The sequence below is a fragment of the Schistocerca serialis genome, chromosome 4 (genome assembly GCF_023864345.2).
Source record: "Schistocerca serialis cubense isolate TAMUIC-IGC-003099 chromosome 4, iqSchSeri2.2, whole genome shotgun sequence".
NCBI lineage: Eukaryota > Metazoa > Arthropoda > Insecta > Orthoptera > Acrididae > Schistocerca > Schistocerca serialis.
This window is the reverse complement of record NC_064641.1, coordinates 186,541,253-186,566,668: the sequence shown is the minus strand read 5'-3', so window position 1 is coordinate 186,566,668 and position 25,416 is coordinate 186,541,253. Positions and strand designations below refer to the sequence as shown.

Below are 25,416 nucleotides of genomic sequence, written 5' to 3'. Positions count from 1 at the left end.
CCAGTTGGCCAAATGGAGACCTACAATGAGGCCCCATTCAAACTCTGTCTGGCGATGATAACACTATCTCAGTGATCATTCAACATATGGCGCTGTTCACGCCCTTATCCACTCTATCATACTTGTTAGCAACATTAAACGAACAACAGTAATCCACTCTGGTGGCCATTTTACTTGTCAGTGAGAAATGCAACTCTGATCTTTAACTTACCCACTGATGACGTGTCTGGGCACAAAGGTACAGTGACATCCGACCAGGTGCCCTGGGTGCTGCACTATGTCTGTTGGGCAGTGTATAAACTATTCGATCAAACGTATCCAGACATATATTAGTGGATATTAATATGGGGTATATCCACCCTTCGCCTTTATGATGCCTTGCACTTTGATGGGACACTTTTCACGTGGTGTCATCTGTGGAGGAATGGCGGCTCATTCTTCCTCAAAAACCGAAATCAGAGATGATAGTCATGTTGGATGTTGCGGTCTGGAGTGAAGTGGACCTTGCATCTCATCCCTAACGTTTTGCTACGGTTGAAGTTCAGACCCCGGGCAGGGCAGTCCAATGCAGGCATGTTATTGACCGCAAACCATTGCCTCACACATGTTGCGTTTTGACAGTGTGTCTTGTCATGCTGATACAAAAGATCATCATCTCCGAATAGTTTATTTGCTGTACGCAGTACACTACACAGTAAAATGTGTTCGTATCCTTTCGTATTTAGCATTGCCTTAAGCGCCATAAGAAACCACACCCTAATTACGAAAAACATCCCCATACCATAACGCAGCGTACACCATACCTCACTATTGACCCTCCACATAAAGGCAGGTATTGTCCTCCTGGCGTTCGCCAAACCCAAACCATGCCACCGTATCGCACAGGGTACATCTTGAATCAGCACTCCAACCGACTCGTTTACAGTCAGTTACTGGTTCAAAATGGTTCAAATGGCTCTAAGCACTATGGGACTTAACAGCTGAGGTCATCAGTCCCCTAGACTTAGAACTACTTAAACCTAACTAACCTAAGGACATCACACACAACCATGCCCGAGGCAGGATTCGAACCTGCAACCATAGCAGCAGTGCGGTTCCGGACTGAAGCGCCTAGGACCGCTCGGCCACATCGACCGCCACTCAGCCACTGGTCAGTGTCGTCGCTCTTTCCACTATCTCAAGTTTGCTCTGCACTGACTAAGGAAACGTGTAGCTTATGGTGTGTTTCTCTGCCGTTGCACCCCATTCTTTTTATCTCCCCGAGCAGTCATTATGTTAGCTTGACCGCTGGTGGCACTGTGGAACTCACGGATGATTCCTTCCGCTAATTTTAGGCAATTTTTTACAGCCGCCCTCCGCGGTGCCCGACGGTCTCTGTCCGTCAGCACAGCAGGCCTGCTTGATCTTTGTTTAGCTGTGGTGGTTTCTTTGCGTTTCGGCTTCACAGTCACATCACAGACAGTCGACTTAGGCAGTTTAGTAGGTTTGAGATTCCCGTGATGGCTTATTTACTTAGATGATGAAATCTCTGCTCAGTCCCATGAGCAATGAGCAGTATTTGGGTGGGGGACTGGGGCTTATCGCTCTCAAGATAGGGACCAGGCAACTAAGACACACAGCAGCTATCGCTCTCAAAGGCTTAAGGTTATACGTGTTTCACAAACTGAACTAAAACTAAACTCCGTCCGAACACGCCTCATAAGGCCCACAGTACCGACTGACCGTCGTGTGATGCTCAGCCGATAGGATGCATATCCTTAGACATGCAACACTGGTCAGCTTCGTATACTGTGAAGCAGAGACTGGTACAGAGTCCAACAACCAAATAAAACAAGTGAGTCGCTTTAACTGACATGATATATGGGGCATTAGCTCCACTATAATTCAGAATTTTCTTAAGGCCCCTAAATATGAACTTTAAATAACAGCCACTGACAGATTAAAAATAGGAAAACAATTGTAACAACACAAATACTGCAACAGACTTCATCTGGATACCACAGTGACTGTCATACTTGAAAACTTCAAAAACCAGCGATGCCCAGTTAAAACTGGAAACCCGCAGAACCAAAAAAATGGCAAACTTAGTGATAAAACAATAAATATGACCAACAAAGCCTAGCGACGTACGAGTATTAGAAAAAATTTGTGAAATGAGCCCACTCGATTCGGAATGCGATGCTATATAACCACGAGCAATGTGACCATATTTCTGCTTACTAACACGCAATTTAAGGAAATAGTTGCCACCAAAGGCAAGCCCTTTCAACTGATCTCCTTACACAGGAATCGAAGCTGCTCCTAGTGAATAATACTGACAACAATGGTCTTATACACGGTAAAATAACAATGATGTATCACCAGCACGTGAGTCTTAGCTTAATAATTCCAGGCTAATCGGCGCATCACTTAGTGATGGCTCTCGATCTTCCACCATAACCGAGTCCATCAACATGAGGTAACAAATATGAGGTAGCAAATATGAGGTAGCCAAGGAGCTGGAAACGTGGGTTCTACTTTGCCAAGACTGCTTGGTAGCTACAACAGGAAAACAAAATTAATTAGCAGGAGTACAAAATAAGAAAGTATGTATTACTTAACTTGGTTGTAGTCCATGATCTGTTAGTTGACAATTATAGAAGACGCGACTAGAATAAGCGTCTGTAGAATGATCTAATTTACAAGTCACAAATCTTGCGGTGACGAATTAATCTCTCGTAATCTTGAATGTCGAATCCGGTGAGCATATGTACTGCGACTGGCTGTGTACTCTTTGGCTAGCACAGCCGTTCTTCTGTTCCGTCTATCGAGAGAATCCCACCCATCGGATCGATCTCTCAGGCGGCGGTGTGGTCGTATGACTGACGACGTCACACATAGTATTTAAAGAACAACTAGAGCAACACCAACCAAGCTTAGCAAACATGACGTGGATTTCTCTCAAAGAAAAATATGTAAGCACAACAACATATTACCAAGACATAAATGCTTAAATCCTGCTCGTAGTCCCATAACAAAAACTAACAATAGCAGAAGAACACATTACTGAACTTGCGAACATCGATAGCTAAACGAGGTAATCAGCGATCTCTAACTACACAATTCTTCAAATGACTGTAAAAAAAAATCCACTCGCAGCAACTCTCAAAGACAGTAATGTGTCTATGGCCCACCACTCTTACCACCACGAAGGCTCCCTCCAACTCACCAGCGCTCCCCTGGGTAATGCTAGAGAGCATCGCTCGCTTACCCAGTATGCCACAGTTTGAATCAGTGGGCCTTTTAAATTAACCGTAGGCATCCATAGCTGAAGGTGAAAGGAAAACTTGTGGTTAGTGACATTTGGCACAAAGCCCTCTTGCTATTTGTGTGACCACTGGTCACACAATTCTGAAGGACTCTCAACTTGATTGATTTCGCATCCACTTTCAGCTGTGGAATATGGGCGCTAACTACATCACCTTGCTTTATTCCAATCAACTGAACTCTGTTAGGTGTCAAGAACCCGATTATGTCAAATAGTCCCTTGACCCTTGGTAGCAGTTCTTCGTGATCTTGTTGACAGCTCTACTCATTGCCTGATAATTCTTCTAGGCGCTACAGTCTGGAGCCGAGCGTCCGCTCCGGTCGCAGGTTTGAATCCTGCCTCGGGCATGGATGTGTGTGATGTCCTTAGGTTAGTTAGGTTTAATTAGTTCTAAGTTCTAGGCGACTGATGACCTCAGAAGTTATGTCGCATAGTGCTCAAAGCCATTTGAACCACACGATACGGATTTACCTGACGTCCCACACTGTATTTCTTAGCTCGCTGTCGATGCTCTCTATAGAAGCTGGCCTAAGCTGTCTTCAACTGCTGTGCATTCTTTCGACACTAATCTGATTGGGCAACAATTCTGTATCCCCCAAAGATTATTGAGGACTGAGTTGAATGTAAAAGTAAAAAGCAGCTGAGAATAAGTATCCTTATGGGCTTGATGCCTTACAGTGTCAAAGGCAAATATGAGCCAGTGCAGCATCTCATCCAGCTTACTTTCACTACCCTGATGATAAGCAATCAATTCCTCCTGAATATTCGGGTTAACTCTACTGGCATATAAAGCGTTTCGGTTAGGAGCTGGTTTTTTACACTACTGGCCATTAAAATTGCTACACCACGAAGATGACGTGCTACAGACGCGAAATTTAGCCGACAGGAAGAAGATGCTGTGATATGCAAATGATCAGCTTTTCAGAGCATTCACACCTACAACGTGCTGACATGAGGAAAGTTTCCAACCGATTTCTCATACACAAACAGCAGTTTACCGGCGTTGCCTGGTGAAACATTGTTGTGATAACTCGTGTAAGGAGGAGAAATGCGTACCATCACGTTGCTATGTATTCGTCATCGCCATACTGGGGTATCACTCGGAGTGATTGTACGGGGTACCATTGGTTACACGTCTCGGTCACCTCTTGTTCGCATTGACGGCACTTTGAACAGTGAACGTTACATTTCAGATGTGTTACGACACGTGGCTCTACCCATCATTCGATCCCTGCGAAACCCTACATTTCAGCAGCATAATGCACGACCGCATGTTGCAGGCCCTGTACGGGCCTTTCTTGATACAGAAAATGTTCGACTGCTGCCCTGGCCAGCACATTCTCCAGATCTCTCACCAATTGTAAAGTCTTGTCAATGGTGGCCGAGCAACTGGCTTGTCACAATACGCTAGTCACCACTCTTGATGAACTGTGGTATCGTGTTGAAGCTGCATGGGCAGCTGTACCTGTACACGCCATCCAAGCTCTGTTTGACTCAATGCCCAGGCGTATCAAGGCCTTTATTACGGCCAGAGGTGGTTGTTCTGGGTACTGATTTCTCAGGATCTATGCACCCAAATTGCGTGAAAATGTAATCACATGTCAGTTCTAGTATAATATATTTGTCCAATGAATACCAGTTCATCATCTGCATTTCTTCTTGGTGTAGCAATTTTAATGGCCAGTAGTGTATGTACATAGACTGAAGTGACGGATGAATATTTGTACCAATGCGGGGAATCGAACCTGGTTCTCCTGTTTATTAGACAGTTGCGTTAGCTACTAAACCACACGGCACAGCGTTTCACACAACTGTACGGATTACCTTGGCATGCCTCCCTCTTCGATCTCAATTCTTACTGCCACCCCAGTCTAATTTAAATTCTGCCTTACACATGAATTGCCAAGGCTCTCCATGTTCTAGAAAACCACCTCGGAATCGAATGTAAATGAAGGGTCCAGCCTGAACCCCAAGCGCAGGTACTTATACTGATAAGATGACACAATTTCAGAGACTTTACTGGTCTCATACAGATTACTGTCGATGCTGAGCTGCTATTCGAGAACATGGAGAGCCTCTGCAATTCTGTTCATGTGTAAGGAGGAATTTTAAGTAGACTGGGGCGGCCGTGAGAATTTGTATCGGGGAGGAAGGTGTGCCAGAGTAATCTGTGCAGTAGTGTGAACTACTGTGCCAAAGTCATTCAGTGGCGAACGCACCTGCCTAGCAAGCAGGAGACATGGGTTCGATTCCTGGCCTTGGTACAAATTTTAAGTAGCCACTTCAGTCTATGTACACTACTGGCCATTAAAATTGCTACACCACGGAGTGAAGTGCTACAAACGAGAAATTTAGCCAACAGGAGGAAGATGCTGTGATATGCAAATGATTAGCTGTGGCTCCTGCAAGATGCAATTTCCACCCCCACACTACTACAGAATTCAGACAGACGCTCCTAACGTTCTAAAGAGAAATGCCTGAAAAACTTTCAGCAATAAATATCTTCTGGAGTCGTCCGCTGTAAGGAAATGACAAAAAAATTCACAAAAATACTTACGTAACTAGTGGGATACTTGGGTACTGGAGTAGTGCTAGTTTGTGTAAGAAAAACATGAAACTAACGAAAATTATTATTTTGTTTGCAAAAATTCTGATAAATCACAATGGCACTTTTAGTTATGAACTGAGCAAGTTATTTCCGAGTTATTTTCGGGATGTGAAGTTACATCTTAAGGATAGGATTCACTAATGATATTTCTATACAAATTTTAAGATTATTATTGACTTGGCAGAATGGCTGAGAACCACGCCTACTCAACTTGAATAATTATCCGTTATAATGTTGCTAGGTACGGTCGAGGCTGTCGCGTGTGAAATGCAGTGAAGTGTAGTGTTGTAGAGGAAATATGGGGCTCGCAAGAGCTGTAGCGCACACTACCGTAAGCTGCGATGACTGCTGTCTGCGCCACTCGCTGCTGACAAATAAGATAACTCTCGTTCTATCTGGCTTGACCTTCGCCAATCAAACTCTCCCTACGCATTGATGAAGTCAAGGACTCCTATTCGCCCCTAGTCTAACTATTGGCGTGGTACACCGGTCAGATAACCAGTCCACCGCGATGTCACTCAAAATTTTTGCTCGCAAACGTTTAACTATAACTCTGTCCGTTCACACTGCACAATAAGTGTGGCAGCCAACACAGTGAACAACACTTAATCGCAAGGACTCAATATAGATTGGCGAGGGAAAAAGGGGGGGGACAACGGAAGTCAAATCCACGTGGGAATAGCATTTTTACAGTGCAAGATAACTTGTGGTGTTTTGCCTATAGTGGTACTGGTCATCTAGTTTGGAGCTGTCCTGCAGGTAAAGGTATGGGATTTTTTTTTCCTTTATTGAGATTCGATTCCCCCCGAAGGGGGGAGACGCAGCAGCTTGGTACGCGGCTCTTCAGCCTACAGAATTTGTTGTAAAAAATGAAGGTAATAAATAATAAAAGCAGGCGATAAAATCAGTGACTGAAATGGTAAAATGGCGGAAAATTGTGGAACCTAAAACATAAAACAAAGGGTTGGCGATGCCAATAAAATATACAGGAAGCAGACATGTAAAATAATAGACAGGCAATTAAAAAATACGGCGACAGTCTGGTTTCTGTTCCCAAGAGATATAAAAATCACACCCAGTGACAGCATTATTTCTGTTGGAAACACTTTGGAAAAGACACACAAACACTGAACACTCACTTGAACACTGCACTAAAAGTTGGCACAAATATGACACACCACAGCTGAGAGCAAATGGGGGGAACCTGGACAGATGATGAGAAATAACAGGGTGAAGGAGAGGAAAAACGAAGTGGGGGGAGGGGGGAAGGTGCCAACGCAGGGACGAGGACCCATAAAAGGGGGGGGGGGCTAGGCAGATGTGAGAGGGAATGGGGAAGGGCAGAGGAGGGGAATGCAAAAGGACTCACAGGAGGGGGGAGAAGGGAGGCAGATAGAGGGGAGGTGGGAGAAAAGAGGATGGAAAGGGGGGGAAGAGGGAGCCTGGGTAAAGGATAGAGGAAAGGAGGGAGAGGTGAGGATCAGAGCTGATAGGAGGGATAAATGGAGGGAGAGAGGGTATCATCTGGGAGGGGGAGTTGACGGAAGCCACCTTGGGAAAGGAGATGAAGGGTGTAGAGGTGGAGGGTAGGGGGGACACAACAGTGAAGGTGCAGCTGAGGGCGGGGGTTTGGTCAAGGTATGGGAGTGGACCAATGATATTTGAAAGACTCATCCCATGTCGTGGCTGCAGGAGAAGTGCACTTGGATCAATTTCAACCATTACGTGGAGACAGCTTCCATATATATGCTGTTACTGTTGCTACAACTAGTATTTTAAGGAATTCAACATAGCGACTTCAGCTCAGTGCCCGTTACAATTTGTCACAATTGTATACAGATGCTGCAGACGGCAGTACAGTCTACAGTTTTGTATATAACACTAACAGATGGCGCAAGAGTCCTTTACTCCCCAACATCCTCCTCAGCCTAGTCTCTCTCGAGTGGGAAGACAAGCTGCACTGGTCGACAGACCTTCATGCCGTCTGGCTGCTAGGGAATAATGCATCTTATTTGATTGTCTCAGTCGTACCACATATTTTCCACTACTGTTTTCTCCCACAAGAACCATGGTTTGGTATCCTCCCTGAAGTAGAACGATTTCTCCCTCTGTTTGTTTTCTTCTTGAGTGATAACCCTTCACCCTCTTAGCAACAGGAGGTATTAATTTTCCCACCTACGCCAAATGTCCTCGTTGACATTTTGTGTTATTCGAAAATCCTTGGCAAGATCCCTTCTGGTTGTTGGTTCTGGTACACATGGAATGGTTACTAGTTTGACACCCTTTAGGAAGTGAGCTGGCATCAATGCTTTATCATTCTCTCCTTGAGTGAAGGGCCGTGAGTTTGTTGTGGCTTCTGTTTCAATCAAAATGGTGTTTAGACGTTCTGCATCCAGCTGAGAGCGACCAAGCACCTCTCTCATGCAACTCTGACAGAGCCTATAATGCGTGCCCATCAGGCTCCCAACCAAGGCGCCTGTGGTGGTGTGTACTCCCAGGTGATTCCATGGAAGGCACAGTAGTAATATACGAATTTCCACATGGTGGACAGTTTTGAAGAACTCAGGGAGCTTTGTGTTTGCTGCATGGAATATTGTAACATTGTCTGAGTAAACAATGAGTGGTAGGCTTCTGTGTCCTTTAAAGCATTGCGTGGACATCATAAGTATATCGGTGGACAGATCAGTGATAAGTTCAACGTGAATTGCACTTGTTATGACGCATGTGAGACCATGTACGACTTCTTGATTTGGTGGCCAATTTTGTCCTACAATGCTCCAACAAAATCAGCTTCTGTTGCTGCGAACGGTACTGTTTGAACTCAGTCTAGTGGTAGTGGAGCCTCCATTTCTTCATATTGACGACTGTGTATTATCTTGCAGGGCAGACAAGAGTGAATAACTCTCTGAGCAGCTTGTCATCCTCAGGAAATCTTTTGTCTCCTGACACTGATTATTATTCTTTTTTATACGCAGAGGTATGATTTGCAGAGACAAGAACGTGCTTTTATCGCACTTTCAATAACATACCGTCGACAAGGTTAACATGTTAAATTACTTTGATATACTAATAACTGTACTGCTTCATTCATAAGTGTAGAGTACTTTCTGGTATGACATACTTAATGTAGAAACTTATAATCATGGCGTATTTAATAATAATATAATCTGCATTGCTACTCGTTATAATGAATACTGTGCAGTGTCATTATCTGATATTATGCCTATCTTGTAAGACAGCCATGTTTGACATTTATAGTATGTAAACATTTATGGCATAGAGTCTAGTTATACTTGTCATGAAGTTGGTGCTTGTGTACATAAGACTGCATTTCTTGGACTCCCATATAATCCTTAAGCTTACTCCATCAATTTTTCTCGCCTCATTTTAAGTTATTAGAGTGTTAGTTATCTTCAGAGTATTGGTAGTTCCGAACAACCCTTAGCTTTGGCCATATGCAGCTGTTAGTGTCACTCTCGGCTTTCACTTGTAGCTGCCTACCACTTAAGGCCAGACACTCACTGACTCCTGATAACCTCTCCGTTTTCTGTATGTCCTCATCTTGCCAGCCTCGGTAGGCATTCTTGGGTCTCAAAGCTTCATCACTTATCATCGCTACACATTCCCAGATGGGTAGGTATGATAGACACAAGTGACTCTGCAGAGGTGTATGTGTTCTGTGATGCATCTGGAAGAGCCTGTGGTTTTGTTCTATATTACAGACAACTGCTGAAGTCGAATACATAGCATATATTGTTTCCAGCAGGAACAGGTTGGCACCAATCTAAAAAGTAACATTACCTTCGTTGAAATTGCTTTCCGCATTGCTTGGCTCACGACTCCTTCGTTACTTTTGCCAAGAAAAGGGCAACAAGGCTACTTTGTGGAGTCAACAGTCACCTTGGAGAGAATACGAAATGATCTAAACATATGGAAAACCTTCCTTTGCAATTGACTGACAGACATATCGATGTACACAACACCCAGTCAATCGAGGCACTGTCTTGGAAGTCAAAATCCGGCATATCATCTCAGATGGGGATTGGAACCAAACCTGCTACTAACACTTGACATCTGGTGGTGTGGTCCACGGCTTTCAGAAGTCAGGCAGTTACGGCCACTGGACATCCCAGATCCACTTACATTTATGCCAGGAGCCAAAATATCATTCTGCTCACCGTCACCGAAAACCTACTCAACATTGCAAACTTTAGTTCCTGCTTACCAATACTTCTCATAACTGCCTTTGTATTTAGATTTATTGAGAGTACGGGGAACAAGACTATAATTACCGTAGTTTGATGCTCTGGTGTTACACAATGCCTGTACACAGTCGATCAGAAGAGCTCAAGAGGAGCTATTCACTACCGAACTCTCTGATTGAGTAGAGGAGAACAATTACCCAAAGCATCAAAGATAACTCGATATAATCCTTTCATGCCGGACTGCATGATTCGGGTCATGGTAGGCTCCAATTTGTTGCAGTTTCCAGCTATACTGGATGGAAGTAATCATTTCATGTAGCTTCTCATAAAATATATGCATGTAAGACTGTAGCATCTTGGCGTACACATCATATTAGGAGACCTACTTGAAGAATTTTGGATTTCCTGAGGATGACAAGCTGCTCAGAGAGTTACTCACTCTTGTCTGCCCTGCAAGATAATACACAGTCGTCAATATGAAGAAATGGAGGCTCCACTAGCACTAGACGGACTTCAAGCAGTAAGACCGTTTGCAGCAACAGAAATTGATTTTGTTGGAGCATTGTAGGACAAAATTGGCCACCAAATCAAGAAGTCGTACATGGTCCCACATGCGGCATAACGTGTGCAATTCACTTTGAACTTATCACTGATAAGTCCACCGATAGACTTACGATGGCCATGGACGCTTTAAAGGACGCAGAAGCCTACCACTCACTGTTTACTCAGACAGTGTTACAATAATCCATGCAGCAAACACAAAGCTGCCTGAGTTCTTCATAACTGTCCACCATGTGGACATTCGTACATTACTACTGTGCCTACCATGGAACTTGGTTGGGAGGCTAGTGGTTACGCATGATAGGCGCTCTCAGCGTTGCATGGGAGAGGTGCTTGGTCGCTCTCAGCTGGATGCAGAACGTCTAAACACCATTTTGATTGAAACAGAAGCCACAACAAACTCACGGCCCTTCACACAAGGAGAGAATGATACAGCATTGATGCCAGCTCACTTCCTAAAGGGTGTCAAACTAATAACAATTCCATGTGTACCAGAACCAACAACCAGGAGGGATCTTGCCAAGGATTTTCGAATAACACAAAATGTCAACGAGGACATTTGGCGTAGGTGGGAAAATTAATACCTCCTGTTGCTAAGAGGGTGAAGGGTTATCACTCAAGAAGAAAACCAACAGAGGGAGAAATCGTTCTACTTCGGGGAGGATACCAAACCATGGTTCTTGTGGGAGAAAACAGTAGTGGAAAATATGTGGTACGACTGAGACAATCAAATAAGATGCATTTTCCCTAGCAGCCAGACGGCATGAAGATCTGTCGACCAGTGCAGCTTGTCTTCCCGCTCGAGAGAGACTGGGCTGAGGGGGATGTTGGGGAGTAAGAGACTCTGGCGCCATCTGTTAGTGTTATATACAAAACTGTAGACTGTGCTGCCTTCTGCAGCATCTGTATCCAATTGTGACAAATTGTAATGGACGCTGAGCTGAAGCCGCTATGTTGAATTCCTTAAAGTACTAGTTGTCGTAACAGTAACAGCATATATATGAAAGCTGGAAGCTGTCTCCGCTTAATGGTTGAAATTGGCCCAATTGCACTTCTCCTGCAGCCACGACATGGGATGAGTCTTTCGAATATGATTGTTCGACTCCCATACCTTGACCCAACCCCTGCCCTCTGCTGCGTCTTCACTGTTGTGTCCCCCCTGCCCTCCACCTCTACACCCTTCAACTCCTTTCCCAAGGCGGCTTCCGTCAACTCCCCCTCCCAGATGATGCCCTCTCTCCCTCCATTTATCCCTCCTATCAACTGTGATCCTCACCTCCCCCTCCTTTCCTCTGTCCTTTCTGCAGGGTCCATCTTCCCCCCCCCCTTCCATCCTGTTTTTCCCCATCTCCCCTCTATCTGCCTCCCATCTCCCACCCCCCTCGAATCCCTTTGGATTCCCCTCCTCTGCCTTTCCCCACTCCCTATTGAGTCTGCCCAGCCACCCCCCCTCCCCATCTTATGAGTCCTCATCCTTTGCCAGCTCCTTCCCTCCCTCCCCCCCACCACTTCGTTTTTCCTCTCCGTCACCCTTTTCTTTCCCATCATCTGTCCAGGTTCCCCCCATCTGCCCTCAGCTGTGGTTTGTCACATTTGTGGCAACTTTTTTAATGCAGTGTTCAAGTGAGTGTTCAGTGTTTGTGTGTCTTTTGCAAAGTGTTGCCAACAGAAATCATGCTGTCGCTGGGTGTGATTTTTATATCTCTTGCGAACAGAAACCAGACTGTAGCCGTATTTTTTAATTGTCTGTCTATTATTTGACATGTCTGCTTCCTGTGTATTTTATTGGCATCGCCAACCCTTTGTTTTATGTTTTAAGTTCCACAGTTTTCCACCATTTTACCATTTCAGTCACTGATTTTATCGCCTGCTTTTATTATTTATTACCTTCATTTTTTACAACAAATTCTGTAGGCTAAAGAACCACGTACTAAGCTGCTGCCAGCCTCCCCCCTTCGGGGGGAATCGAATCTCAATAAAGGAAAAAACAAATCCCATACCTTGACCTGCAACACAGCTCCAAACTAGATGACCAGTACCACTATAGGCAAAACACCACAAGTTATCTTGCACTGTATAAATGCTATTCTCACGTGGATTTGACTTCCGTTGTTCCCCCCTCCTTTCCTCGCCAATCGATAAAAGCAACCCCCTGCATGTGACAAACGATATCATTCAAGGTAAGAAAAGCGTAAAGTTCTTTACAAAACACCGCTCTCTGTCGCTGCTCCAGCCGCGTAACGTCTGGGATAGGTGGTGCAACTTCCAACTAATTAAATTCTTGGTACGACCTCGCACACCATTTAACTCTATCTACAAAGCAGGAAAACTGCTCTTGAAGACCTAACTCTTGCACCGTAATGAAAATCAATGAGATCCTGCATGGCTCCATGTAGTATGGATTCCTTCCATATCCTCTTATGAAATTCGTACATGTTTTCTCCCTGGCTAGTGGCGTCTTACACCTTCCCCAAGAAGTGGCCATTAACCTTTGCGGCTACTACTTGAAAAAATTCTTCTCTTCCAGTTCACCCAAAACTATTGAAACTTAACTGCTTGTGGAACAGAACTGAGTGGAAACCCACCTGCTTCCTGTAAAAAAAAAAAAAAATAATAATAATAAAAAAAAAATCTTGAAGTGGATTTGGCAACTTTCTAAAGTAATCAATCACAGTACTCCCTACTATTTTATCTACCAAAACTTCCTTTTCTCTTGGGCCAACCCAATGCCAACATAAAGCACCTCTCTTGCAATTACACCAACTCTGATCTCTTAGATGTAGTGCTGGTCACAAACATCAAATCCTTAATTCGATTTCTGTGAAGTTCCAACTTGGCATCATACTTCCAAACTTGACCTGCAGATGGTACATCCCACCAAATATCAATCTCTTCGATTGCCTTATATATGATAGGAAGTGCAGATTCTATCTCTTATTCCTCCTTGAACAACGCTACCAGCAGATTCGATCCAGCCTCCTTCAGCTGCTACAACAACTCCAAGACATTTCCCAAAGATGTAGCCACTCTAATTGTAACATCACACATCGACTCCATCTTGCGTACATATTTAGGGTCACGAATCAATCTTGGTTCAGTCTTCTGGATTTGACTAATTCGACGAACTACACAATAAAAATCGGCTACAACAATAACTGCCGATTTCGATTGTAGCATCAAGGCATAATCCAGTAACCACAATCTACGACGTATCAGCTGAAACTCTTCTAGGTCCCATGATCAGTACTGTAGTGGGGGGCTGTGGCTATTCCTTCCGTGATACTTAAACGACCTATGGCTACAACACCTGAGTCAGGAACCTTCCATGATACTTAAACGACCTACGGTTACAACATCTGACTCAGGAACCAGAACCAATAACCAACTAGAGCAATTAAGGCATACACAAATTTCTGCTCTCATACTTAGAAATGCGGACTCTGGTCAACTTCATATACAATGAAGTATAACCGCCGCGCGGGATTAGCCGAGCGATCTAGGGCGGTGCAGTCTTGGACTGTATGGCTGGTCCCGGCGGAGGTTCGAGTCCTCCCTCGGGCATGGGTGTGGATGTTTGTCCTTAGGATAATTTATGTTAAGTAGTGTGTAAGCTTAGGGACGGATGACCTTAGCAGTTGTAAGGGATCCGTGATCCCACTAACATAGATGCTAGTATCCGACGCCCAGGTCGATAGCAGACAGGAGTCGATTGTCGAGTACTGCAGGAGGCAGTGAGACAACTGTCGAGTGAGAAGTGGTACTGGAGAGACGGCCAAGAATGGTGGTCGAATGAGTAGTAAACGGTAAGTTGACCGGAGTATGACAAATTAGCGCGTCCCCCTGATCGTCGTGGGGTTGACCGTCATCGATACCGATTCGCGAGTGATATGAAACCAAAAGTGACAAGTGCCGAATTGCGTGTTTCGCGTCAACCGCGTCGGTCAACAACAACCATGGACCGCAGTGAGGATTGTTGTGAATGTTAACCATCATCATTGCGTGTGACTAAGTACTTAAAATCAGCAACCAATAAAAGATATAACCGTAATTTGACGTGTAAGGCGAAGGTAGCAACTGCCTCAGAATTTGTGTGTTAGTAGAAAATATATATCAGTTTGTACATCGCAACATTGATGGCCTTTAATAATAGACAAACTTTCAATCATTAACTATTCCGTCTCAGAACAGCTGCACTCGGTTGAAATACCCCCGTAACCACAGCAGAAGAACCGATAACCTTTCATCCATTAAGCACACGGCCATTTAATCATAAATATTAACTGTTTGGCGGCTTCGGTAAATTACACAAAACCCAATAAGGAATTTAAACGGGGGTGTTTCACAGTTAAGTCCCATAAGATTTCACACACATTTGAACATTTTGGAAGTATAACGTTATATGGAGACAACAACAAAATACAGCAACTGAGACACTTCAACCACTATGATATATTTTGGGAATTAGCTCCACTACAATTCAGAGTTCTCTTAAGGCCGCCAAACATGAACTACAAATAACAACCACTGACACATTAAAAAGAGAAAAAACTATCACAACAACTCTAACATTGCAACAGAATTCATCTTCAGCTGGATACCTCAGTGATTGCCCTACTTAAAATTTTAAAAACAAATGGCCCCTGTTAAACCTAATCTGGAAAACCTACTGAAGCAAAAAAAATTGCTCAAACTTAGTGATAAAACGATAAATATGAGCACCAATAGCTATCGGTATATTAGAAAAAATTGGTTAACTAATCCCTCTCAATTCTGAATGCACTGCAATCTAATCACAAGCAATGTCTCGCTATTTCTATTTATTAACACCCAGTTTAAGGAGATACTTGCAGCAAAAAGCAAACCCCTTCGACAGATATGCTTATACAGGGATGTAATCTGGTCCTCGTGAATATTACTAACACCGACAGACTTATACACGGTGAAATGACAACGACATATCATCAGCGCTCCAGACTTAACAGGTCCCAGGCTAATTGACACCGAAATTAAACCACATGAATATTTACATAAAAACTACAGCAACGCTAACCACAGTGTAACAGATGCCAAACGAATTCCCCTCAAGCAAAAATACATAGGCACAACAACATATCACCAAGAGCAATAAATTCTTCATCCCTGCCCATAGTCCAATAACAGCAGCTAACACAGGCACAATATCATTGACCTTGAAAACAACAACAGCCGGAAGCTAATGGAGGTATTCAACGATCCCTAACTACACAATTCTTCAAAGGACGTCAACCAAAAACAAAAGAAAGTATAACTACTGACACTATATGCAATTCTATATGCAATTCAGAACCTGTAAGAGGTTTCCACCCAGCATATGCATAAAGTGTGAAGAAGAGCAGATAGAAGAGGTTGGCAGTCTTAAATTCCTGGGATTACAACTTGATAATAAATTCAGTTGGGAGGAGCACACCACAGAACTGCAGAAACGCCTTAACAAATCTGTATTTGCAATTCGAGTGTTAGCAGACATAGGCGACATAAAAATGAAAAAGCTTGCATACTTTGCCTACTTTCATTCCATAATGTCATATGGTATAATATTTTGGGGTAACTCTTCAAGTCAAACAAAAGTTTTCAGAGTCCAAAAGCGTGTAATACGTATTATTTGTGGAGTAAATTCACGGACGTCCTGTAGAAACCTCTTCAAAGAACTGGGTGTACTAACTACTGCCTCTCAGTATATTTACTCCTTAATGAAATTTGTCCTAAATAATATATTTCTTTTTCCAACAAACAGCTCAGTTCATACATACAATACCAGGAACAAAACTGATCTGCACAAGGACTTAAAAGCACTTACTTTAGTTCAAAAAGGGTCCACTAATCAGGAACACTCATCTTCAATAATTTGCCAGCAAACATAAAAAATTTAGCTACAAATAAAGATCAGTTTAAACGAAGCCTGAAAAACTTACTAGTGGCCAACTCCTTCTACTCCAGTGACGAATTTTTTAATAGAAACAATTGATGTATTGTATACACTCATACTATTAGTATTGTTATTTCAGCTTAAAAAATGATGTATAGTATATACCCATACTATTAGTATTGTTATTTCAGCTTAAAAAAAGTGACAAGTTCCACATCCACGAGGATCTCCTCAATACGGATCTATGGAACGAAAAACTAATCTAATCTAATCTGATCTAGCAGCTCTCAAAGACAACAGAGTGTCGATAGCCCACCTCACACACCATCGTGAAAGCTCCATCCGAGTCACTGCTACCTGTTCGCTGGGATGCCGCCAACGGTCCCCTGGCTAACGCTATAGGGCATTGCCTGCCTGTTCAGCACGCAACAGTTAGAAGCAACAGGTCTTTTAACACTACAGATCACCATGACCAAACACTCACATTTATGCTACTTACAAGATAGTGTGCAAGAACTGATGAGTGAGGGCAGGGGAGGGGGGCGTATTAGTACTTTATATGTCGGGGAAAAAACTTCAGGGACGTTGTCTATTGTCGTCCACCGCCAGTGATACCTTAAAATTTTTATGGGGGTTGATTCGTTTAGATACGTATTACAGTTTATAATGATGAGATCAGCTGTTCCCATATGACTCCACGAACAGATATCGTTGTGTTAACTGCTTAATCTATTCAGATACACTTGATATGGACCACATGCCGTTAAGTAATGTACCGCACTCTGGCTTGGTAACAGCTGAATCGACAAGCAAAGAAGAGAAGTAACGCATTTGGCATTCCGAAGTATAGACGCTCACTGATTTTCTCCACAACCAGTTATGTGTCTTGCCACTTGTTTGCAGGCTCTAGATAAGACTGTTCGGTTTACAGGGTGACTCGGGCGGCCCGCTGTTCGTCGACGACGTGCTGGTGGGGCTGACGTCGTTCTCGTACGGCTGCGCCCGGCGCAACTTCCCTGCCGTCTTCACGCGTGTCGCCTCCTATGTTGACTGGATAATGCAGCACATACAGTGAGAAAAGTGCAGCACTGGGTGACGCAGCACTTTGCGTGAAAGCATTCTGTGGGCCTCTTCACCCAACCTCCCCGCTTTCTCACTGAATTTACAAGTCTCTGTTGATGTAATCATTTATACTGTGCATCCTTTTTCCTGCTACAATAAAACTCGAAATTTCCTGCATGTAGAGATGAATTTATTAAAACAACTAAAAAAGTAGGCAGAGGACTTTGTAGTAAGGAAGCTACAGTCTGCATAAACAGATCGGGCAGAACATTATGACCACCGACCTCCTATCGATATAAACCAGTCCAGACTGGTTCTCCAAATTTCCTCAGTAGCGATTCACGAAAAGAACGCCTCCTTTCCTCCAGAAACTCCCACCCGAGTTCCTGAAGCATTTCCGTAACACTCGCGTGATCATCAAACCTACCAGTAACAAATCTAGCTTCTATGTCCTGATAGGGATCCCAAACGCTCGAGCAGTACTCAAGAATAGGTCGTATTAGTGTTTTATAAGCGGTCTCCTTTACAGATGAACCACATCTTCCCAAAATTCTAACAATGAACCGAAGACGACTATCCGCCTTCCCCACAACTGCCATTACATGCTTGTCCCACTTCATATCGCTCTGCAATGTTACGCCCAAATATTTAATCGACGTGACTGTGTCAAGCGCTACACTACTAATGGAGTAGTCAAACATTACGGGATTCTTTTTCCTATTCATCTGCATTGATTTACATTTATCTATATTCAGTGTTAGCTGCTTTTCTTTACACCAATCACAAATCCTGTCCAAGTCATCTTGTATCCTCCTACAGTCATTCAACGACGATACCTTCCCGTACACCACAGCATCATCAGCAAACAGCCGCACATTGCTATCCACCCTATCCAAAAGATCATATATGTAGATAGAAAACAACAGCGGACCTACCACACTTCCCTGGGGCACTCCAGATGATACCCTCACCTTCGATGAACACTCACAATCGAGGACAACGTACTGGGTTCTATTACTTAAGAAGTCTTCGAGCCACCCACATATTTGGGAACCAATCCCATACGCTTGTACCTTAGTTAGCAGTCTGCAGTAGGGCACCGAGTCAAACGCTTTGTGGAAGTCAAGGAATATGGCATCCGTCAGATAACCTTCATCCATGGTTCGCAAGATATCATATGAAAAAAGGACGAGTTGCGTTTCGCAGGAGCGATGCTTTCTAAAGCCGTGCTGATGCATGGACAGCAACTTCTCTGTCTCATGAAAATTAATTATATTCGTACTGAGAATATGTTCGAGAACCCTGCAACAAACCGATGTTAAGGATATTGGTCTGTAATTTTGAGGATCCGTCCTTCTACCCTTCTTATATACAGGTGTCACCTGCGCTTTTTTTCCAGTCGCTCGAGACTTTACGTTGGGCAAGAGATTCGCGATAAATGCAAGCTAAGTAAGGAGCCAATGCAGTAGAGTACTCTCTGTACCTGGTGAGCTAACGGGTACCCAAACCGACCATATATCATCATCTATGGGATTGGTTCATTGGTTCACGGGGGTCGCATCGGATGATGTTGTGGAAGCTGAATCCTTGTCGACATAGACGGAGAATCAAAGCCTGCACACTTAAAGTGGGCGCCAACGCACTGCCAGCGTGCGTACTGGGCCGCTACTTGCGCCCTCGCTTTTCCCGCGTCACGATTGCAAAGACCGTGACCCTTCTTGGCACCTGCGCTTTTCTAGCCAGTCAGCAAATATACAGGGTGTTACAAAAAGGTACGGCCAAAGTTTCAGGAAACATTCCTCACACACACAAATAAAGAAAAGATGTTATATGGACATGTTTCTGAAAACGCTTACTTTCCATGTTAGAGCTCATTTTATTACTTCTCTTCAAATCACATTAATCATGGAATGGAAACACACAGCAACAGAACGTACCAGCGTGACTTCAAACACTTTGATACAGGAAATGTTCAAAATGTCCGCCGTTAGCGAGGATACATGCATCCACCCTCCGTCGCATGGAATCCCTGATGCGCTGATGCAGCCCTGGAGAATGGCGTATTGTATCACAGCCGTCCACAATACGAGCACGAAGAGTCTCTACATTTGGTACCGGGGTTGCGAAGACAAGAGCTTTCAAATGCCCCCATAAATGAAAGTCAAGAGGGTTGAGGTCAGGAGAGCGTGGAGCCCATGGAATTGGTCCGCCTCTACCAATCCATCGGTCACCAAATCTGTTGTTGAGAAGCGTACGAACACTTCGACTGAAATGTGCAGGAGCTCCATCGTGCATGAACCACATGTTGTGTCGTACTTGTAAAGGCACATGTTCTAGCAGCACAGGTAGAGTATCCCGTATGAAATCATGATAACGTGCTCCATTGAGCGTAGGTGGAAGAACATGGGGCCCAATCAAGACATCACCAACAATGCCTTCCCAAACGTTCACAGAAAATCTGTGTTGATGACGTGATTGCACAATTGCGTGCGGATCCTCGTCAGCCCACACATGTTGATTGTGAAAATTTACAATTTGATCACGTTGGAATGAAGCCTCATCCGTAAAGAGAACATTTGCACTGAAATGAGGATTGACACATTGTTGGATGAACCATTCGCAGAAGTGTACCCGTGGAGGCCAATCAGCTGCTGATAGTGCCTGCACACACTGTTCATGGTACGGAAACAACTGGTTCTCCCGTAGCACTCTCCATACAGTGTCGTGATCAACGTTACCTTGTACAGCAGAAACTTCTCTGACGCTGACATTAGGGTTATCGTCAACTGCACGAGAAATTGCCTCGTCCATTGCAGGTGTCCTCGTCGTTCTAGGTCTATTCCCCAGTCGCGAGTCATAGTCTGGAATGTTCCGTGCTCCCTAAGACTGCTCCAGACTGAACGCTGAAAGGCATAATCAGTCTTAAATGATGATGACGATGATGATGATGATGATAAAACACCAATAAGCAGCCCGCGTCCACCTGTAAAACACATCATAAAATCTGCTGCTCTGCCCTGCAATTCCGAAAGCTGAAAGAAATAATTTTAGTTCACTATTACCCGTCCGCTTCTTTGCGGTATGATTGGTTTCATTAATGCAGTTTGAATGCGCCGCGCAGCTCTGCACCACGAACAATGTTTAAATAGCTGAAAATGTCTTAAAAGGATGGGATAAAATTGCAGGCAAGCTTATTACAAATCATAATGCAAGTTTTCACTAAGTAACTCTATTCAAAACATTTAGACAAATGGTTCAAATGACTCTGAGCGCTATGGGACTTAACTTCTGAGGTCATCAGTCCCCTAGAACTTAGAACTACTTAAACCTAACTAACCTAAGGACATCGCACACATCCATGCCCGAGGCAGGATTCGAACCTGCGACCGTAGCGGTCGCGAGGTTCCACACTGTAGCGCCTAGAACCGCTCGAGCACCCCGGCCGGCAAACATTTAGACAGATTAAATTATTACACACCTTTACAAATCAGTACCTAATGGCGTACGTCTCTCACTCTTGACAAAAGAATGCTACACAAGCGTACAATATAACGTCGCAGGCTCTCCCTACTCACGTAACTCCAACAAGACGACAGAGAAATTAATGTTCGGTCATTACTATTTATACTCATTGTGACATATTCTCATCTTTGTTTGATATTTAATAAGTATCGTCTGTGGCGGTTTCAGTACTCGCCGACACAGATATTATCTTTAAAAAGATCGGTACATAATTCTATACAAGCATAAAACATGGCACATAATGGTTTCTCTTTATTACATAAAGTTCACACAATCATTGTCCACGCAATTAAAATCATCCCGTTCAATTATTCTTTTCTCCTTTTTTACCACATATAATATGTGTTTTGCTAGGAGACGTTACACAACCCAGCCAGGTATCGAACCCGGGCCCTTAGGATTGACATTCTGTCGTGCTGACTTTTTTTTATGTAAAACATTTATTAAAATAAAATATTACTCATTACAAATACATACTAAGTACATATACCATGTACACATGTTATACATGAAATGATATAAACAAAAACAGTTTGATCATTGCAATTATGCTGATGTTAAAGAAGTACAACAGAAGATTGTGTTACTGACTAAATTACCAGAAGGAATTAAGTTAAATGTCAAGAAAAGCTTTTTTTAAAGACATTCAAACTTCAACATGAAGAAATAAAATCTGAACTTTGAATTACATGTACTCCAATCTTTACAGAAGCAGAAATAACTCTTTATGAAGTATATCAGCAAGTTGGTGCGATAATTTTTAATATATCAATGTACACAAGGAAATCGTCTCTGTGAGAGAGAGGTTAAAGGTAGCAACTGATCTTTAACCTTCTCAGCTTAGTCAGACTAGCTATGAGCATTTCACACAAATGTATGGAAGTCACCAAATACAGCATATGGAAATTTATGCCCATCGCAAATAAAAACGATTTAATAATCATATTAGACCATTTATGAAATACTAAGGATTGGCGGAAAGGAGACATTATAAATTTGACTAGCCTTCCAACGTCACTTTCTGGACATTAATTGAATGTTAAGTATCTGAAGTGATCAGACCTATATAATAAGTTTTTCACTGCAAAACTGACTTACACATCACAGTGCAAAAATGAAGAGGGCAATGTCCTAGCCAATGAATATTACATTATATCAGACTCTTGTGGTTTTAACCAATCGATAGGGACATTTCCATAAAAACTGTCAATTTCCAGATTTCTAATGTAAACCAATAATGCAGCTTTAATGTTTTGTGTTTTGACACTATTAGACACACAATCTGACTTTCACATAAGTTCTGTACATTAGCTTATAAAATTTCAAAAACTACTCTCTGAAGTAGAAAAAGCACACACCAAAAACATACAGTAAAAATTTAAATAATATCCCTAAGGTAACTACAATACACCACTGTCAACACAGTCTTCTTTTTATTATTAACCAACGCCCATTCTTTCAAATATAATTTTTAACATACTACCGAACTTTTTCTTGTGATTCGAAAACCTTCTAATTTTGTGGACTTCACACAGCAAGTGTACCTTGAACTCTATGGTGCTGTCGGATCCTAATTAATTAAGGACGCAGTTAACAAGATTTCCCAGCAACCAGTACACAGCGTTATTTTTTGGCTCTGGGAAATTGCGCACTTCAGGCCTGTGTATCAATGACAGCGATATACGCTCAGGGGATATCCTTGTAATCAGAGCTATTTGCTCCCAGATCCACTTCCAACTATTCATGTGACCACTGCAAGTATATCTATGAATTATTGTGTCAACTAGATGGCATTGTTGACATAAATTTGTTTCACAGAGTCCGATTGCGTACAGTCTTTCATTGGTACTAACTATGTTGTTAACTGTCTTGTACCATGACGTTTTTATATTAGACGTGAGCACATTAGAACTAATGTTTTTCCAAATCTCAGTCCACTCAATGTTTGGAAACTGTAGTTCTATTTTGTTCCTTCCTTCGCTTTTCTTTCGTTCCTGCATTATGGCCTTTGATGTTAAGTGTCGTGACTGTCTGATTTCGGCACTTACATAACTGAACTCAATGTAGAAAACCCTCACATGCTGCAAACGACTGTTGATATTCTGCAAGTCAATCAGGGTAAGCAGGCTTCGAGGTTTAATGGTCTCTAAAACGTTGCCTGGTTACGCTTTCTCGCGAGTCTCTTATTAAATTAAATTGCCTTTTGATAAAAAGTGCAGAGGCTTTATCCGTTATATCAGTTAATCCTAGTTCACAATTTTTAGGATCTAACGTCGCTACTTTAACAGGTACTCTGAACACTTCACCTCGCCACAAAAAGTTGGTGATTTTGGGCATTATTTTCCTCGCTGTCATTCTCGATATTGGAAACAGCTGGGCAGTATAATAAGCTTTAGCAAGGATGCATGAGTTGATATACTTTGTTCTTTGAACTTGGTTCATATATCGAGTTAAATTCTCTTTAATGTGTCCTTGCACTTTATCTGCTGCAACTTCCCAATTTAAAGCCGTCATTTCCATGGGGCATGCGCCGGCCAGTGTGGCCGCGCGGTTCTGGGCGCTTCAGTCTGGAACCGCGAGACCGCTACGGTCGCAGGTTCGAATCCTGCCTCGGGCATGGATGTGTGTGATGTCCTTAGGTTAGTTAGGTTTAACTAGTTCTAAGTTCTAGGAGACCGATGACCTCAGATGTTAAGTCCATAGTGCTCAGAGCCATTTGAACCATTTTGAACTATGGGGCATGCTGTCAGGGTGATCCCAAGTGTTTTATGTTGTCGGACTAATTTTGACCACTCCACGTTGATATTATCAAAACCTCTGAGATTTAACATCTTACTTTTCTTTTCGTATGCGTTGGCTCCAGATGTTCTACAGTACGTATCAATTACTGTTGCTAGCGTGGTTACCTCTTCAGTATTCCTTATAATGACCCCTGTATCGTCAGCATAGGCTCTTACAACTGTTTTATTTCCTGATAATGTTAAGCCTTTTAATCTAGCATGGACATGTCGGAGGAAAGGTTCCAGTGAAATGGCGAAGAACGCCATGGACAGAGGACTTCCTTGAGGAACACCTCGTTTTATTTGTATCGGCCTGGATTGTTGATAATTCACCGGCTGGTCCCGGCGGAGGTTCGAGTCCTTCCTGGGGTATGGGCGTGTGTGTTTGTTCTTAGGATAATTTAGGTTAAGTAGTGTGTAAGCTTAGGGACTGATGACCTTAGCAGTTAAGTCCCATAAGATTTCAGACTTTTTTTTTTTTTACAATTCACCGCTATTTTTGCATTTATTCCAGTTGCTATGTTCTTTATCAACTGTATGACCCTATCGTTGAAACCTATTTTCTTCAACGTCTGTAGAAGATATTCATGATTTAATACATCGAAGGCTTTATAAAAATCTAAAAATCAGAAAGCACACTTTACGTTTGTTACAAAAGTGATTGCAATGATATCTCTGAATTCTGCTAGATTTTGAAAAATGGTTCTGCCTTGCGCGCAGTTCTGGTGTTGACTAATAATGTTATCTGTAAGGAATGAAATTCTCTTGTTTACTATTCTAGCTATTAATTTATAATCAGAATTCAGCAGTGAAATTGGACGAAAATTATTTAAATCTTTGTTTCCATTATTTTTTGGCACCAGAACAACTTTACTCTCCTTAAACTCAGCCGAAATCATTTTACCCTGAATAACCTCATTTACAGTGTCCGTGATTTTCGCACCTACTATTGCCCAGTAACGGATGTAAAACTCTGCTGGCAGACCATCCGGTCCTGGGGATTTTTTTGATGGTGAGGCACACAGAGTCTCACACACGTCTTCTTCATTGACTAACTCGAGAAAATTTTCGTTGTCATCTTCTGTCAGCTGTGGGGCAAGGATGTCAAGGAAGCATCACCACTCTGATGTGCAGAATATAGCTCGCAATAATAGCGATAAATCTCGTCCATGATACCCTGCTGGGTTCTGAGAATCGTACCGTGTTTTGTTCGAATTTCATCAATAAAAGTTCTTCTCCCGTCTTTCGTTTGCTTCACTAAATGATACAGGGAAGTAGTTTCATCTTCTGACACCGAATTTTCCTTCGATTTTATTTTCAACCCTTCCATTTGACTTCTCTTGACATTAAGTAACTTGGCTTTGACCTTTTTGATGTCTGCCATCCGAAGTGAGAAACTTGCTGAGACTTGACCATATAGATCTCTCAAAACGGCATAGTAATATTCTATAGTGCATTTCATTTCT

The 25,416-nt window shown here is 42.9% G+C and overlaps 1 protein-coding gene across 1 annotated transcript in view; it reads left to right on the top strand.

Moving 5' to 3' along the window:
* LOC126474345 (mite allergen Eur m 3-like) overlaps positions 1–17,683 on the top strand; it is a 321,786-nt gene extending 304,103 nt beyond the window's left edge. Inside the window, exon 5 of the mRNA XM_050101812.1 lies at positions 17,518–17,683. Coding sequence (XP_049957769.1) covers positions 17,518–17,661 — 144 coding nt within the window. The 3' untranslated portion in view covers positions 17,662–17,683. The remainder of the gene's footprint in view (positions 1–17,517) is intronic.
* The last annotated feature ends 7,733 nt before the right edge of the window (positions 17,684–25,416 follow it).